We start from the raw sequence: 18,091 nt of genomic DNA, 5'->3' as shown, positions 1-18,091 counted from the left end.
TCTTGAAGCGTCCCACCGCCCTTGAGAGGTCGACAAGCGACAGACTGTCATCGGTCACCACGCCATCGATCTCGACTTTGTGGGCCGGAATCCAAACACGGTACTCAATGCTGAACCGCAGATCAGTAACGATCTGATTAGCTTGCACCGCGGAGTTCACGATCACGCGGAGCTTGCTCTTGTTCAGCTTGGTACATTCGACCACCCCAGGATAGTGCTTCTGCAAATCCTTGGTGATCTGTACAAAGTTTAACGGCTTCTGTTTGGGCCGGAAGAAGACCACCCATTCCGTTTGCGATCCCTCTTGATACTGACGAGGACGAGGAATCGGTTTTTGGGAATGAGGATTCAGGGGCGGGGGGGGATTTGGATCTGGATTCGGCACCGGTGTTTTAGGAGGAATTGGATCTGGATTGGGAGAAGGAATTGGGTTTGGAGTCAAGGGGGGAATCGGGTCTGGAGTCAAGGGAGGAATCGGTGGTTGAGGGGGAACCGGATTCGGATCTGATTTAGGACGCTTTCGCTTCTTCCTCTTAGACCCGTCCGTGGATCCCCCTTTACCGTCAGCATCCTTATCCTTCAGGAAGTGGTCCCTGTTGGTGGTGTTTGAAGGAACTCCCGAGACAGAGTCCTCCATTTCCACGTCCTCGTCACCATCAATGGTTGAATCGAAATCAGATTCCTCGTGTTCCGACTCGGTCGGATCCATGATTGAGGAAAAAACGGAAGAAAACTAATCAAAACCAAAAATAAGACTAAAATAACGCAGAAGAAATGAGAAAAAAAAAATCTAACAGGAAAAAAAAACTATGAGAAAAAAAAAAAAAAAAAACTAAAAGCAAACAAAAAACTCGCCTTTCGCACTCACCGCCGAACTGGCCGCACTGGCTGCCGCCCGCAGCGGGATGCGCGGGAAGCTCGTTTGCGCGCGCTTGTTGTTGTTGTTGTTGTGCTGCCTGCTGCCAGCCACGTAAACAACGGGGATGTCTCCGACCTGGCCTGGCCGAAAACTGGTCCGCCGACCGCAGTCGACTCTCCGGGGCCGTTTCCACCGACCTACGACCGTCTCTCGCCTCAGCTGCCTCCGCGGCCGCTGCTGCTCACTCCTCCTGCTGCTGCTGCTCGGATGCAGGAACTCGTTCCTCTTCCGCTGCTGCACCGCCGCCGTGTCCACGACGACCAGATAGTGGCCTCTCTAACCACCGGAACGGGCTTGTCCGCTCGCACACGCCTCGGAATCGCCGTGAAAAACGCACCAAACACACCGCGAAAAAACACGACTAACCGCTGAGACTTCTGCCGGAGCAATGATCCACCGCGGTTAACCAAATCAATTTAACAAAAGCCCTAAGGGCTTCTTCAAAACACAAACATCAATATGGATTTAAGACATTGTTCTGTTCTGTAAATAAAACTTGTTCAAATTAGGGAGTTCAAAGCTAAGGGATTTTGGTACGATCATAGTAGGCTAATGATGACAGCTCCGACACTCTCGTTAAATGCGATTTCAATACTGTTGCAGAGCCAAAATTACTCAGTCTTGTCCTTTCCGCCCTTCCCGAATCGCTTCCGCAAGTACTTCGAAATCGTATTGAACGAAAACACCACCGGAATCATGATCGGCAAGAACAACGGAATGTAAATGGCGTACTTTTGCTCGCTCGGAAAGTACAACAGCGCCAACATGCTCGGATCGAAGAACGCCCTCTCCGCCGAAACGTAAGCCTCCCGAGCCTCCGCAGCGGCCTCCCCAAGTCGGTTCTCCTCCAGCAGCCGCTTCGCAACCGTAATTCGCCCGTAAGCGTCGGTAATGGCCGCACCTACCTGGTCGTTGATCACGATGTACTCGATGCCGCCCAGCAGCTGGATCAGCGACTGCAGCGTCAGCGTGGCCGAGTGGATCCGGTAGATTGTGTTTGCGCGGATAAAGTTGTCCACCTCCCAGGCGCGGGGTTCGATCGAGTTGAGCGGGGACAAGCTGGCGTCCAGCAGGGGGATCTGAAACGAGAGTTTTAAAATAATAAGATTAAAAAAACTGAAATTTAGAATTTAAAACCTGTAAAATCAAAATAAAAAGACAAAAAAAAATATTTTTTTTAGTTTGAAATTTTAAATTTTTAAAGGATTTAAATTTTTTTTTTAATTCTAAAAATTTCAATAATTTTAAAATTTTTAAGAATTTTAAGAATTTTAAAAATTTTAAGAATTTTAAGAATTTTAAGAATTTTAAAAATTTTAAGAATTTTAAGAATTTTAAAAATTTTAAGAATTTTAGGAATTTTAAGAATTTTAAGAATTTTAAGAATTTTAAGAATTTTAAGAATTTTAAGAATTTTAAGAATTTTAAGAATTTTAAGAATTTTAAGAATTTTAAGAATTTTAAGAATTTTAAGAATTTTAAGAATTTTAAGAATTTTAAGAATTTTAAGAATTTTAAGAATTTTAAGAATTTTAAGAATTTTAAGAATTTTAAGAATTTTAAGAATTTTAAGAATTTTAAGAATTTTAAGAATTTTAAGAATTTTAAGAATTTTAAGAATTTTAAGAATTTTAAAAATTTTAAGAATTTTAAATTTTTTTAAAATTTTAAGAATTTTAAAATTTTTAAGAAAAATTCTTAAAAAATTTAAGAATTTTAAGAATTTTAAAAATTTGAGAAATTTTAAGCGTTAAAGAATTCTAGATTAAATTTTCAAAAGCTCCTATCTGCATAGGAAACTAATGGCTCATAGTTAAGAATTTTAAAAATTTTAAGAATTTTAAAATTTTTAAAAATTTTAAGAATTTTAAAATTTTTAAGAAAAATTCTTAAAAAATTTAAGAATTTTAAGAATTTTAAAAATTTGAGAAATTTTAAGCGTTAAAGAATTCTAGATTAAATTTTCAAAAGCTCCTATCTGCATAGGAAACTAATGGCTCATAGGTTGTTTTGAATAATTCTGGAGCAACGCCCCTTTCAAATGTTGCTCCTGAATTACCCTAAATTTTTTAAGAATTTTAGAATTTTAGGAAATAAAAAAAAATTAAAAAGTTTAAAAATCATAAAAATGTTAAAGATTTTTAGATAAAAAAAATTAAGAATTTAAGAATGTCAAGAATTTAAGAAATAATTTGTTTTGAAAAAATTTAAAATCATAAAAAAAATATTTTTTTAAGTTAAAAAAGTTGAAATTCAAATATTTTTTTTATAATTTTAAGAATTTTAAGATTTTTTGGAATTTTAAGAATTCTAAGAATTTAAAGATTTAAGTTTTTTTTTAATATTTAAGAATTTTAATTTCTTGAATATTTTTAACAATTGTAAGACTATTTAAAAATTAGGAAATTAAAAAAATTATAATCATTAAACTTTTAAAATTTTTAAGGATTTTAAAAAATATCCAAAAATTCGGTTTTATCCCTTATCCCCGAATCCCACTTTCCCGAATCCCATATCCCCGAAAATCATTTCCCCGAAAATTTCACATCCCCGAAAATCATTTCCCCGAAAGTGCCACTTCCCCGAAAATCATTTTCCCGAAAATTCCACATCCCCGAAAATCATTTTCCCGAAAATTCCATATCCCCGAATGTCATTTACCTGAATGGCCATTTTACCGAACTGTCGTTTTCCCGAATTTACATAAACCCGAATGTTTACTTCACCGAAAAATCCATTTTTCTGAATGATAACCTAGATATAAACTAAATTGTTATTTAGGGATTTTTTTAATAAAAGTATGACCTTAATATTAAATTCTCCTACGTGTTTTAAGATTAAAAAAAAAAAAACAAATAACCGTAGAAGGCCATTCATAAACCACGCGGACACTTCAAGAGTGCGGGGTATTGAGATTATCCACGTTCCATAAAAAACAAGTTTGTTTTTGTAGCGGCAATTTTCAGCAAAGGACAATTTTCCAAAACGGTATCTACGTGGTAAGGATTGAACAGCAACGATAGCTTTGTGCGACGACTCGATGCGCAGGATTCAGTTTGTGCTAGATTTTGTTTAACTGAACTGATTCGTCTTTATCAATTTTGGCTGGATGAGGGCATTGAACAATTTTTTTTAATTTTTATTACGTCCAATTCAAGTTCTGCAACCAACCCTTTTTAATCAAATCTAAATAGTTGATTATTGTATTACAAAATGCATTTTTTTAATATTTCATCACTGCCATTTTAGATTTAAAATAACTAAATCACTTTAAAGTAGTTTAGGGGCTATACTTAAGCTCGACAGCAAAACAAAAAAGACGACTAAAAAAATATTTATTATTCAATTATCCGAAGTGAACTTTTGACAAGGCCTTCGGATAATCGAGTCTGGACTGTAATTTGATTTTAAACTAAATGCATTTTTGCGAAATGATCAATGTATCAAATTGACGTTGTTGTGTTATCTTGTCGTTTGTCGCTTTTTGACGTTCCGAAAAAACGCGTTTTAATTTCTGGCCTTGAATAGCATGAGCATGAGCATGAGCATGAGAGACCACCCATGGTTGTCCTTCTCCGTTGCTGAACAGGACCGTAATATCCTATCAACACAACCGGTCATACGCTTCAACGATCAAATAATGTTTCCCTTATCAACAGCATGCATGAATGCGCTGAAAAGATAAAACATCACGATCATCAAAACTAGAACCGTTGCTAACAGGAAACAGTCGTTGGCCACCAACGGCGCCCGCCATGTCAGTTTGTAGATCTCGAGGGGATGGGACGGGAATGTTAGTTAGCACAGGCTGCTACCAAGGGTGGGTTCTATACGATATCCACACCCCCGCGTGTGCCGGAAAACTACTTCTACTTGGGATTTTGTTAGTGGGAAAGGGTAATGGCCAGGATTCATCATAGAGGATGATGATGTGGCCCAATAATCAATGGATTTCGTTGAGTGATAGGGTGATGTATTATGTATTCTCAAGGCAAACAATCGGATGATGCGGATGAGACCATTCCCGGTCATTTGGTGTTGAGTTTAGCATAAATGATTCAATCTTAGACAGCCGGCTGTGGAAGGATAGAATCAAAATTATGTGTAATTAAAAGGTGAAATATTATACTCAGCGTAACACATTCAGGGTTGTTACGAAAAAGTCGAAGAAAAATCCGCGCCAGATCCGCGCCGACCCCAAAACCCAATCCGCGCGAAATCCGCGCCATATAAAAAAATCGCGACAAACATAGAAGAGAGTAACATAATGAATAAAATTTTAAACGAAAAAAGAATAATACAGAAAGCATTACTGATCCGTTGATCAGTTGTGGATTCATATCCCACCTGCACCAAGTGGAATCTTTTCTGCCATTTCTGAAACAATATTAGCAATTTTTTGTAACACTTTAAATATCGTTGCTTTAAAAACAAATTTAGGAAAAAAATTAAATACAAAAATTAAAAAAAATTAAAACCCTAAAATAAATTACCAAATAATAAAATATAGGGACTTGATAATTTTCACCAAATTTTCTTCTTAAACTTTCTCTAAACTAAAATATGACTCCGAAAATGATTCGAACTAAGAAAATGGCAAAAAAACAATTATTTAATAATTTAATAATTTAATAATCAAATAATAAAATAACTTAATAATTTAATAACTAAATAACTAAATAATTAAATAATTTAATAATTTAATAATCAAATAATAAAATAACTTAATAATTTAATAACTAAATAACTAAATAATTAAATAATTTAATAATTTAATAATTTAATAATTTAATAATTTAATAATTTAATAATTTAATAATTTAATAATTTAATAATTTAATAATTTAATAATTTAATAATTTAATAATTTAATAATTTAATAATTTAATAATTTAATAATTTAATAATTTAATAATTTAATAATTTAATAATTTAATAATTTAATAATTTAATAATTTAATAATTTAATAATTTAATAATTTAATAATTTAATAATTTAATAATTTAATAATTTAATAATTTAATAATTTAATAATTTAATAATTTAATAATTTAATAATTTAATAATTTAATAATTTAATAATTTAATAATTTAATAATTTAATAATTTAATAATTTAATAATTTAATAATTTAATAATTTAATAATTTAATAATTTAATAATTTAATAATTTAATAATTTAATAATTTAATAATTTAATAATTTAATAATTTAATAATTTAATAATTTAATAATTTAATAATTTAATAATTTAATAATTTAATAATTTAATAATTTAATAATTTAATAATTTAATAATTTAATAATTTAATAATTTAATAATTTAATAATTTAATAATTTAATAATTTAATAATTTAATAATTTAATAATTTAATAATTTAATAATTTAATAGTTTAATTATTTAATAATTTAATAATTTAATAATTTAATAATTTAATAATTTAATAATTTAATAATTTAATAATTTGATAATTAAATAATTTAATAATTTAATAATTAAATTATTTAATAATTTAATAATTTAATAATTTAATAATTAAATAATTTAATAATTTAATAATTTAATAATTTAATAATTTAATAATTTAATAATTTAATAATTTAATAATTTAATAATTTAATAATTTAATAATTTAATAATTTTTTTAATTTAATAACTAAATAATTTAATTATTTAATAAATAAATAATTAAATAATTTTATAAATTAATAACTTAAGAACTTTCTTAAAAAATTAAAAAATTAAGAACTTAAAAAATCCATGTTAATTTTTTTTTTGTAATTTTTCAATGTGAGAATTCATATTTCTTTTTGCGTTTTTGAGTCTGCAAGATTTGGCAATTTAAATTTATGAATTCTATTTTTTTGTTTAATTGAATATGTAAATTCTGAAATTTTCAATGTTAGACGGAGATTTTAGCAGATTGCTAAGTGGATTTCGTCATGTTTTGATAATTGGGAGTAGAACCAAAAAAACGACCCCGGGTCTTTTGTGGTCTCTATTGCAAGTTTCTGCTCGAATCTAGGATTCCGAAGGCTTGAATGGGGAGAGCACCCAAACCTCTTTCTACTCCAAGGAACCTTCCACCCCAGTGTTTGAACTGACGACCTTTGGATTGCGAGTCCAACCGCCGCCAGTGATTCCACCGGAGTAGGCTTGGTTTGGTGTGTTGTTTGTACTTATGGCATGGAGACAACTCCTACACCTGGAATGACTTAACGGCCTAACAACCAAGGCCGGAACCGACATTTTACTTCCTCATCCGATGGAAGGTTGCAGCAGATGGGAATCAAACCCAGAATCATCCGCTTACAAAGCGGACAGCGTAACCATTCGGCCACGCACTGCCACCCGGGGGGAGTAGAACCAATTCTACCCAAATCAGAGTGGCAACAGAATCTTTCAATTTTTAATACCACAAATTTCAAAATTTAAATTTAAGATTGAAAAAACTTAAAAAATCTAAAAAGATCTAAAGCTTTTTGAAATTCTGTAATTTTTCGAATTTTGTAATTTTGAAATTGTAATTAATATGCTCACTCAATATTTATTGTATGCTATATTAAAAAATTCCTTGGAAACTTTGGAACCCTGTACCGATCAAAAAAAATCTAAGGGTTAAATCCCATCGGAACATACCCTAAGAATCATTTAAGTACATCCTTATGTCTAAATCTTTGGAAAAAGTTTAAAATATGAGTCAGAAGATAAAATTTAAATGTATCATGTGAATAATTGTAGAAAAATATTTAAACCAGGTAAGCAAATGTTAACAAAAATTATGAGTTGTAATGTTATGTAAAATTTATATAAGAAATCTCAATACATTTTGAAAAATTAACGCTCCTTGAAGATTATTTTGAAGATTCGTATTAAGAAAAAAACAATGAATAATTTTCAGAAGAAAATTTTCTTCATTAACAACTTCATAGAAATTGATGTTTTTGCACTCAAAGAAAAAGATTGAATTTATTTAATTGCTTATAATATTTTCCTTTGTAACTTGAAGAAATTCTATCGTTCTCAATTATTTTATTTATGAAAATTGCTATCCGCGCGAAATCCGCGCCTGAACAAAATTAGCCAGCAAATCCGCGCCAGATCCGCGCGATACGCGCCATCCGCGCCATCCGCGCGATCCGCGCCGTCCGTAACAACCCTGCACATTTACGTAGAGTTGACCTGAGACTATTTATACTTTAATGTTTTTATAAGATGAGCGACCAATTAATTACTGATGAGTTATGAGTTATCTGAAGGACTTGAACAATCGCGTTGAAACAATATTTGTCACCGTGCTTTACGAGCTATAATGCTAAAAGGTGATTTCGCGGGAAACGAATGGTCAAATATAATTTATATTATGCTAACGCAATTAAGAACGAATCAACCCATGAAACAATCGCGAATCATAGAACAAAGAAACCCGACTGACTAACGAGAAAGACGATCGCGATTTTGAACTTTACAATCTAACTAAGAAGAAAAAAAAGCCACGTCAATAGAAAGGAATAGACAAACATACAGGTCACCACAAAACGGACTGCCTCAACTGTCATCGTGACAACCAGAGCCAGCCGCACCTTCACACACACACACGCGCGCACTCACCCGACAAACTCACCGACGACGAACGACGCGAAAAAACATGCGACCCGACGGACAGGCATCGCAAAACGGACTGGCTCAACTGTCATTTTTCAACCAGAGCCAGCCGCAACTTCACACACACACACACGCGCGCACTCACCCGACAAACTCACCGACGACGAACGACGCGAAAAAACATGCGACCCGACGGACAGGCATCGCAAAACGGCCGTTTTAATTTCTGGCCTTGAATAAACGAAAAATAGAGTCAAACACGTTTTGTTTGGTTGACCATTCTGTGCATTGTCCCGAAGTTTGGTTGATTTTAGTTGCCAAGGTCCCGAGTAATAATTACAAATTTTTGCAGTAGTCAGGCCTGAACGTGTGTCAAACACGTTCTGACCTGAAATCCCTTTGGCCAGTTGTCGCACTTACATCAATTTGAATATTCAAAATGCAAGTGAAGCTCGGAATTTTTGAACGTTCAATTGTGGATATGATACTTTATTGATCGCTACTTCCCCGAACCCGGTCAGGCGGGTATGGCCGTTGCCCAGAACCGCGCGCGCGGTTCTGGGCAACGGCCATACCCGCTTGACCGGGTTCGGGGAAGTGGCGTTCGGGGAAATGGCCGTTCGGGGATATGGTCATTCGGGAAAATGATTTTCAGGGATGTGGAAAATTAGGGGAAGTGGCCATTCGGGAAAATGGTTTTTAGGGGAAGTCGCCATTCGGGGATGTGGCCGTTCGGGGAAATGGATTGTTCGGGGAAATGATTTTCGGGTAAGTGACATTTCGGGAAAGTGTCTTTTCGGAGATGTGGCATTCGGGGAAATGTCTCTTCGGGAATGTGGGTTTCGGGGAAATGTCATAGATTCCCAAAAATTCAAATAGTTTAATTTTTTTAGAAATTTTCATAATTATTAAGGTTTTGAGTAATTTTAAGAATTTTGGATCTTTTGAAATTTTGAGCGTTTTAAGAATTTTCATATTTTTGACATTTTTTTTGAGTTTTGAAAATTTTAGGAATTGTAGTGTTTCTAATTTGTTTAAGAATTTTCAAAATTTTATTTTTTTTAAATTTTTTTAATGTTTTTTTTTGAAGCTTTAGATTTAAGTTTTTTTTAATATTTAAGAATTTTAACTTTTTTAATATTTCTAACAATTGTAAGATTATTTAAAAATTGGGAAATAAAAAAACAATTTTAGGAATATTTTTTTTAAATTTTTTAGGACTTAAAAGGTTTTGCGTAATTTTAAGAATTTTTGATCTTTTGAAATTTTGAGCGTTTTAAGAATTTTCATATTTTTAACATTTTTATTTTTTTTTAGAGTTTTAAAATTTTTAGGAATTTTTAGTAATTCTATTTTGTTTTAGAATGATCAGATTTTTTTTTGAATTTTATTTTTTTTATAATTTTTTAGAATTTTTAGATTTAAGATTTTTTTAAAATATTTTAGAATTTTAACTTTTTTAAATTTCTAGCAATTGTAAGATTATTTAAAAATTAGGACGTTAAAAAAACTGTTTTAGGAATCATACAACTTTTAAAATTAAAAAAAAAATTGTTCAATTTTGTTAAGTTTTTTTTTTTTTTTTTTTTTTTTTTTTTTTTTTTTTTTTTTTTTTTTTTTTTTTTTTTTTGGGAGGGTGATCCAGCCGCACATCGTTGATGTCGAAACCTCTAAACTGGGCCCTCGTCCTGTCACGTCCGTCAGTAGTCTTGTCGTACATTACAACTAGAACCAGATCTGCCAATGAATTAGTTCACTTCGACCAAATAAACACTGACGCTGTATGGATCTGAATCTAGAATAAATGCACAGTTGTATGTTATTCATAAGTCCAACTTATTCAATTATTCATTTAAGTCCAAATATTCATTTGCTAACTACTTTGGATTGAAAATCTTAATTTCAAACTAAAATCTTATAAACTTAATGTTCAAAACTAAACGTTCCTTTAACTGTTGCAGTACTACTTCTATCAAAAAACAATAAAAATTTGTGAACTGATATACAAATAGGATTGAAATCGCGAATTTAAAAAGAAATGACCATTTACGTCAAAAGATCCGTAGTTCCTCGATTCGCAACAATGGTCGATACAATCATAATCCGAAAACCGTTAGTTCAACAGATCAACGAATTTTGTCCGATATCATTACATTGTTGATTGATCGAGACTCTATGGACAATTTGACATAAAAGAATGCCTAGTATTCTACATCAATCAAAGTTTATTGACAGCATTACTTTAACTTAACTAACTAACTAACTTGAACATCAAATAGATTTGTAAAGGATACAGATTTATTTTAAATGCTAATGCTAAGCAACAACACAATTGTACTATCCTGAAGTCCCAACCTAAATCCCACATTGTGATAGTGAAAAAGTCACAGAAGCAGCGGTGTCTTGTGCAATTGTGATATTTTCACTATCGGAGAACTACCTAGTTCACGAAGACAGCTTTTCGGTCAACGCTTAAGCCCTGGGGCTGCGACAAAGCGAGTTCTCGTAGCATGAAGTGGTGTCCATAGTGCTTATAAAAAAGAATGTATACCCAAATTTTAACTAATGCACTAGGATCAAATCATGCCCCTTGACTTTACAAGGCCCAGGGAAAAAAAAAAATTGTTCAATTTTGTTAGAAATTTTCATAATTTTTAAAGTTTTGCAAATTTTAAGAATTTTTGAACTTTTGGAATTTTGAGCGTTTTAAGAATATTCATATTTTTGACATTTTTATTATTTTTATTTTTATAGTTTTATAGAGTTTTTAAAATTTTAGGATTTTTTTGTGTTTCTAATTTGTTTTAGAATTGTAATAATTTTATTTTTTTTATGTTTTTTAAAATTTTTGGAATCTTTAAAAAATTTAAAAATCATAGATTTTTTTTTAGATTTCCGAAAAAGTGTCCACGTGGTTATGGATGGTTCCTAACTGTTTATTTTTTTTTTAAATTAACGTTTTTTACGACTATTTTAAATTTGAAGGCCACGTGGAACGATCCCCCAGAAGTGAGATTGCGTCATACAAATTTGTAGATTTTTTTAAAGATGCTCGCTACTCACATTATTCTCCAAATCGAAGATCTTCCTCAGCTGGTACAACATCGCCGGCATCACGTCCTGCGAGCTCACGTACACCTCCGAGTGCTCCGAGCTGTTCAACCAGTTCAGAATGGTTTCGTCCTTCGGGTTGGCCAGCACGATTCCACCCCACTTGGCCGAGGTGAACGCCTCCACGTTATCGGCGGAAGCGCGCGTCCCGTCCTTGCGGTAGATTCGAAGTGGGGCCAGTTCGCAAGGGGGGACGTACACGACCAGGTGAATTGCGGGATCGTTGGAGATTTGGTTGCCGAGCTTCTTCTCGAAGGAGGTGATCACGTGCGGGAGGACGTCCTCCGTGATGGCGTAGTGCCGGCGGAGTTTGGAATCGTCCTGGACCTGTTTGAGGGGGGAGTTTTGGATCTCGACCTGGTACGCCCACTGGGTCTTGACGGTGAAGTTGGCGATCGTGGAGAGTTCGGTGAGGAAGGGCACGATGTAGTTTTCTGCGGCTGCGCGGGCGTTCCAGTGAACTCGCTGAACGTCCGGGCGGGGGTTGATGACGGAGATGAGCACTTCGTAGTGCGGTTGCATCGGGGCCGTGTTGAGACGCAGCTGACGACCTTTGGTGGTTTGCATGTCCTTCGAGCCGAGGATCGCCTTCAGTTTGTACTCTTGGAGGATCCACGAGGAGAGGACTTGGTAGATCTTCAAGGAAGCTGTAACGAAACAAGGGTCAACTGATCGTTGTTGACCTAGATGAAGACGATCAACTCACTTGCACTCTCGGATATGAACGCCGATCGCTCGGAGGTCACCAGGACGTCCTCGCCTAACTTTGACCACTCGATCAGAACGAATTCACCCAACCCAAGTGGATAACGCTTCAAAATTGCCGCCTCGAGTGCTGCCGGAGTCTTGGCGGCCTTCATAACCTCCGGTTCCAGGGTAAAGTCCTCCAGCTCAAGGTTGAACACAACTGCAATACCAACGGTTGGGTTAAGATCGACTCTACATCAAAAGATCAAGCAAAAACTCACAATTATTCTCAAACTTCTTGCGCAGTTCGAAGGCCAAAATGTCGCGCCGCTCGCGGGACGACCCCACAAACAGCCCCATCCGGATGGTGGCCTTGATGGGGGCGGCGTCGAGGGATTCGATCTCGGCGTACGGCAGCGACACCCGGTACACCTCGGTCGTCTTCCACCACATCGGCACGCCGATCACGATGATGACCACGATGAAGGCCAGCGTCGCGTAGATGTGGATGGTGTCTGTGAAGAAGTGGGAAGAAAGGGTGAAATTCGACTTGATATCCTTTTGTTTCTGAAACTACTGGAATTTCGTACTGGACACCAAGAAAAGAAAGAAAAAAACAACCAATTTAACTTTTTGCTCAAGAAAACCTTTTATTTTCACTCCTTGTAACTACACGCCAAAATGTACGTGTACGGATGTCCCGCTTTCTGCTGGTCGTCTTCGTCCTCGTCGCCTTCCTCCTTCTTATCCTCCTCCCGACGCTGCTCCTGCTGCTGCTTCAGCTGCAGCTGTTCCTGCTCCAGAAACACGTTCCGGGACACGTACTTGGTAAACTTGGTGGTTCCCTCGGCCCGGTAAACCACGTTCAGTACGTTATTCTTGGGATAAACGGTGAGCAGGACCGGGTCGTCCTCATCCCCATCGTCGTCGTCATCGCCCGCGGAGTTGCTGCTCGGGCGCTGGTCACCTTCCGGAACCAGGTACGTCACCACGCCGACGTTGTCCTGGGCGTTCAGGAAGAACAGCAGGTCGAGCGCGCAGTCCGAGTACGAGGACGGATCGCCGAGGACGGTGTAGCAGCTCTTCTGCCAGCGCTGCAACTCGATGGCACAGGTGGGCGTTTTGGCCTTGGGGCCGGACAGGTCGAGTTCGGTGTACTCGAGCAGCAGGCGGAACATTGCGTCGCACGTAAACAGCTTGTAGAGGTCCTGGAGGGGGCCTGGTTTGAGCGAGCTAAAGTCGAGGACTTCGTACTTGCGCAGGTGGGCGGGCCCTTTGATGGTCCAGTTGACGTCGGGGGTTTTGCGGAGGGTGTTACTCATGACGGTGAAGATTTCTGGCGTGAGAAACTCTTCGAGGGAGACTTCGGAGAACATTTCCACCTTTTTCTGGATGTTGAGCTTGACTTCGTCGATTAGGTAGACGTTGTTGACCCACTCGGAGAGTTGGATCTCGTCCGCAACGGGGGCGAAATAGTGCGTGTCGATGATGATGGAAGAATGTGGCACGTGGTGCGGATCGATGGGACCGTGGAACCATCCGTTGATGGTCAGCCGGGGGTACTCGAAGGTGGTCACTTCGCCGACTTGGTGGAAAGACTTTTCGCTTACTTTGAAAAACACCAGCTGGTTGTTACGCGGGTAGACCTTATCCTTCACGGGGAAAACCGGCAGCAGGTTCTCATCCGCTCGGAACAGTTCCAACGCGCCACCGTGCGCTTCCGTCCACACCCGGTGACCTTCCCACGGACTCAGGTAGTACACGAACGCGATTCTGCGGTCCGTCAGCAGATCGTCGTGCACCAGCAAATAATCTCCCGCGTTGTACATCGAACAAGACGCCGACACGTGCGTCAACTTAATCCCCGTCAGCTGCTGCATCAACGGCATGACCTTCTCGCGCAGATTCCGATAGAACCCCGCCAGGAACTCCTTCCGCACGCTGCACAAATCCATCGTCTGGTAAAACTCGTACAAATCCATCTGCTTCCGGCGCCACTCCATTTCGCTAAACTCCCGCTCCAGCTCCCGCGTCACTTCCACCTGGTCCGCGTCCTCCCGCAGAAAATTCTCCAAAACCCCCAGCTGAAACGGTTCGTTCTTCAGCTCGTATCCAGCCCCCCGAATGGGCTCCTTCCGACTCCACTTTTCCGCAAATTGCTTCCGGAACTTGACCTCCTGGTAGCGCCCATTGATGGCGATGTTTGACGGGGTCGCGGCCAGCCGCAGCGCTTTAACCGGACGAGCCGGCACCGGATCACCCTCAGCAGGTCGTTTCAACCCTAAAGAGAAAAAAAAAACAAAAAAATTAACTGTTAATTTCCATCGGAGCAAATCATCACACTCACCCATCATTTTCGCAGACTTTACAGGACGAACTTCTCTCAGTGTAAACATTGCTTGAAACTCAACTTGCAATAAAAGGAAAGATTTCCGGCAAAAATGTTGGTATTTTTGTGTGACTGCAGTCTTAAAAGCTAACGTGCACGCGCGCTCGCGAAACGGACCGGACTTCCGAGAGTGTTAATTTTGCGACAAACCGTTTTTATTTATTCCAACAATTACAAAGCAAAATACAATAAAAACTCACCCTCATCCGAGTGGGAAGATTTTCCGTTTTTCTGCTCGGGCGACGCCTCGGCCGGTTGGTCCTTTGCCGGTTCCTCCATCGGTGTAGGTCGTTGAACCGGAGGGAAGGTAAACTACCGGAAAATACGGTGTATTTTCACGGGAAATAGTTGGAAAAAGCCGCTCCCCAAATTTGAAGAGACACTCGCGTGTTTTTTTCGCGTTCAGAAAATGCACACGAATGACAGCTTCAAAAGAGCAGGAGCAGGGTTGAAGTTTTTAAAGCTCCCCGATATGGCGATGATTTCTGAAGGGAGAACACTCATAATCAATACACCCTAAACCAAAAGTAATGATTTGCTGATTTCGCTTTCGGCATTTTCATACGACCTTTTCATAAATACGTTACTCTAGATTTTTAGTAGGGGTAAGCGTGATTGCCTCTCACCCAGTCGGCCTGGGTTCGATCCCAGACGGTCCCGGTGGCATTTTTCGAGACGAGATTTGTCTGATCACGCCTTCCGTCGGACGGGAAGTAAATGTTGGCCCCGGACTAACCTTAAAAGGTTAGGTCGTTAGCTCAGTCCAGGTGTAGGAGTCGTCTCCCTGGGTCCCTGCCTCGGTGGAGTCGCTGGTAGGCAGTTGGACTAACAATCCAAAGGTCGTCAGTTCGAATCCCGGGGTGGATGGAAGCTAAGGTGTAAAAAGAGGTTTGCAATTGCCTCAACAATCAAGCCTTCGAACACCTAGTTTCGAGTAGGAATCTCGCAATTGAGAACGCCAAGGCAATGCTGTAGAGCGAATAAATTGAATTGAATTGATTGAGATTTTTAGTTCCTTAAATTATTTTACCTCATAATTGCAACGAGGGGAAATTTAACCATTATCATCACACTAAGCTTTTGGGCCTATTTTTATCACTTTTGCAATTGGGAGCTTAAGCCCTATGTCAATTTTTATGTACAACGGTAAAAAACACGATTAAAAACCATTTCTGATCACTTTTTTTCATTTTACGCAAAAAAAAAATATTGACAAGACAACATTTTTTCGATGGATCAACTATGGTCCCCTTGGAACGAGCTGTCAAGTAGGACCTTTTCTGTCAAGAAGGACCGTGAAGTTATTTTTTTTTAAATTCAATTAAAAATCCATTTTAAATCCTTTGGGGTCTTCAAAGGGTCATTGTACCCAGAAAAATAAGCTTTATCGATATGAGCAATAATATCACAAATTTAAACTTCATTTGAGGACCCAATTTGCCGCTATTTTATGCCGAGACTTTCTTTTAGCAAACAAAACACATTTTATTTTGCATTTACATCAATCACAAATTCATTCTCCAAAAGTAAGTAAAAGACTGATTCTGCAATTTACTGCTCGTTTTTATTTATTTTTCGAATTAATTTAATTTATAAATTAACTATTCATTTCTTTCGAATAATCAAACACACTTTACGATATGCCGATAATATTAATAGGCCGAGAAAGGGTATAGCTCAGTATTCAAATTATTAAAAGAGAAAATATTTTATTAAATTTTTTTAATCATTCATTTTTGCCAGAAATATTCAAAAATGCAAATACAGTCGGCTCTATGACTGTCAATTTTCTCGATATCAATACACTCTATCTGTCAATTTATTTTTCAGTGACTTCAAATAGCATGTTTTGATTTTTTCGTTCTATAATTTGATACCTCCCGTTTTCGACGGTCCTTTCAATATCGGCACAGAGAGAGTCCGCTGGAGATAAAATTTCTAAGATTCCAAAATTTAAAATATAAAAACTTTAGAAATTAGATTTTTTGATGGTTGTATACAATTTTTTTAATAACTTTGAAGTAACTTACGGTCTGGTTACCTTTCCCGGCGTACAAAGTGTACCATGTACGAAACAGTTTGACAGTTCGCTCCATAAGAAATACATTGTAGAAAAAAGCAAAAACTGCTCGAATGGAAGTGCTCCATTCGGAGCCGGTTGGAACGCGGCGGAGGGGGGCGCAACGTGCAAGGTGGTTGAACCAAGTGGAGGAAGATCTGGAAAGCGTGGGAGTTCCGCAGCGGAATTGGAGAGTAGCAGCCCAGGACCGAGTCCAGTGGCAGCGCATCTGGAGACAGCTCATGACCCGGAGGTTGTATGAGCGGTAAAAGTAAGTAACATTTTTTTTCAAATTCAAAATTGAAGAAGTAGTAGCATTTTAGAACTTTTAAATTTTAGAATTCATTAAAAATATATATTTAGAGTTTTAAATATTCGAAAAAATCTTAAATCCTGCATTAAATATTCGAGTCCTTGATTTTTTTCATGTTTCTGGTATGTTAAAGTTTTGAATGTTCTTTTGATTAATTTTAGATTCTTTTAAATGTTGAAATAATGTAACAAATTACTTTTTGAATTTTTTAATTTCAAGATACAATAAAAATAAATTTTTTGAACTAAGAAAATGTTATTTTTTAAATGGAATAACTCTAAAATTCTATTTTTGTTTAATGATTTTTGCGAGGATTTTTGTGTTTTTTTTAAAGGACCTTATAAGGTACGGTACAGATTTTATTCGAAGTTTGCCAACCAGAAACAGAAGTGTAAAAAAACAACAAAAATGAAAACAATTAAAAATTGAAATAACAATGAATGAATGAATGAAAGCATAGCATCAATATTTGAATGAAAACAGTGTTTAAAATGTATTTTACACTACTCACTAGTTCAGTTGTTTTGGAATAATTAGTTTTCAGAAAATGCAAACAAAATATCAAAAAACAAACTTTTTGCTTTTTGCTGTGAACATCGAATATTTTCAAAAATTCTAAGGATTTTTGAACGAACCCAAACAAGCTTAAAATGACACTAAACGCAGGGGAATGCATTTTAAATTGCTTTTAATTGATTGCACTTTAATTTACATTGAAATTTTGATTTTTTTTGCCGCCTGTAATTGTTCCAGCTTTTTTTTTGGCCAATTCAGCTGCATCAAATTCCACTGTTCTCTTTCCAGCCAATCAAACCTAAACTCCTGAAGGGAGTCAACAAACAGACACGCCGCGTCTGTCATCGTTTGTTGTTGTTGTTTTTGCTTGACGGTGTGTATTTGTGTAAAAAAACCACCCTCCTCTGGCTGACTCGTCATTCATCCAAAGTCACGGCAACGAGCTGGAAGCAAAAGTTTTGTGTTCCGTTCCGATTACTCCTCCGGTG

At 36.8% G+C, this 18,091-nt stretch overlaps 1 protein-coding gene across 2 annotated transcripts; it reads right to left on the bottom strand.

Moving 5' to 3' along the window:
* Nucleotides 1-1,525: 1,525 nt before the first annotated feature.
* LOC120431637 (GPI transamidase component PIG-S-like) lies at nucleotides 1,526-15,128 on the bottom strand. 2 transcript variants are annotated; one of them, XM_039596755.2, is made up of 6 exons: nucleotides 14,916-15,128; nucleotides 13,000-14,607; nucleotides 12,608-12,841; nucleotides 12,346-12,546; nucleotides 11,592-12,286; nucleotides 1,526-1,998 (listed from the first exon to the last, which is right to left on the bottom strand). In XM_039596755.2, exons 1-6 carry the CDS (start codon nucleotides 14,992-14,994, stop codon nucleotides 1,531-1,533), a joined length of 3,285 nt encoding a protein of 1,094 aa, XP_039452689.1. In that variant the 5' UTR covers nucleotides 14,995-15,128; the 3' UTR covers nucleotides 1,526-1,530. The 2 variants fall into 2 exon arrangements, with proteins under 2 accessions (XP_039452689.1, XP_039452683.1); XM_039596749.2 differs by lacking the exon at nucleotides 13,000-14,607.
* Nucleotides 15,129-18,091: the final 2,963 nt, after the last annotated feature.

The sequence above is a fragment of the Culex pipiens genome, chromosome 1 (genome assembly GCF_016801865.2).
Source record: "Culex pipiens pallens isolate TS chromosome 1, TS_CPP_V2, whole genome shotgun sequence".
NCBI lineage: Eukaryota > Metazoa > Arthropoda > Insecta > Diptera > Culicidae > Culex > Culex pipiens.
This window is presented reverse-complemented; position numbering and strand designations above follow the sequence as displayed.

Excerpts from the sequence above, each read along its gene's own strand:
- LOC120431637 (XM_039596755.2), bottom strand. The coding sequence starts at position 14,994 with ATGGAGGAACCGGCAAAGGACCAACCGGCCGAGGCGTCGCCCGAGCAG. Across the intron at positions 12,842-12,999 it reads GTACACGTACATTTTGGCGT|ACACCATCCACATCTACGCG; the intron begins GTAGTTACAAGG and ends ACTTCTTCACAG. Across the intron at positions 12,547-12,607 it reads CAAGAAGTTTGAGAATAATT|TTGTGTTCAACCTTGAGCTG; the intron begins GTGAGTTTTTGC and ends TTGGTATTGCAG.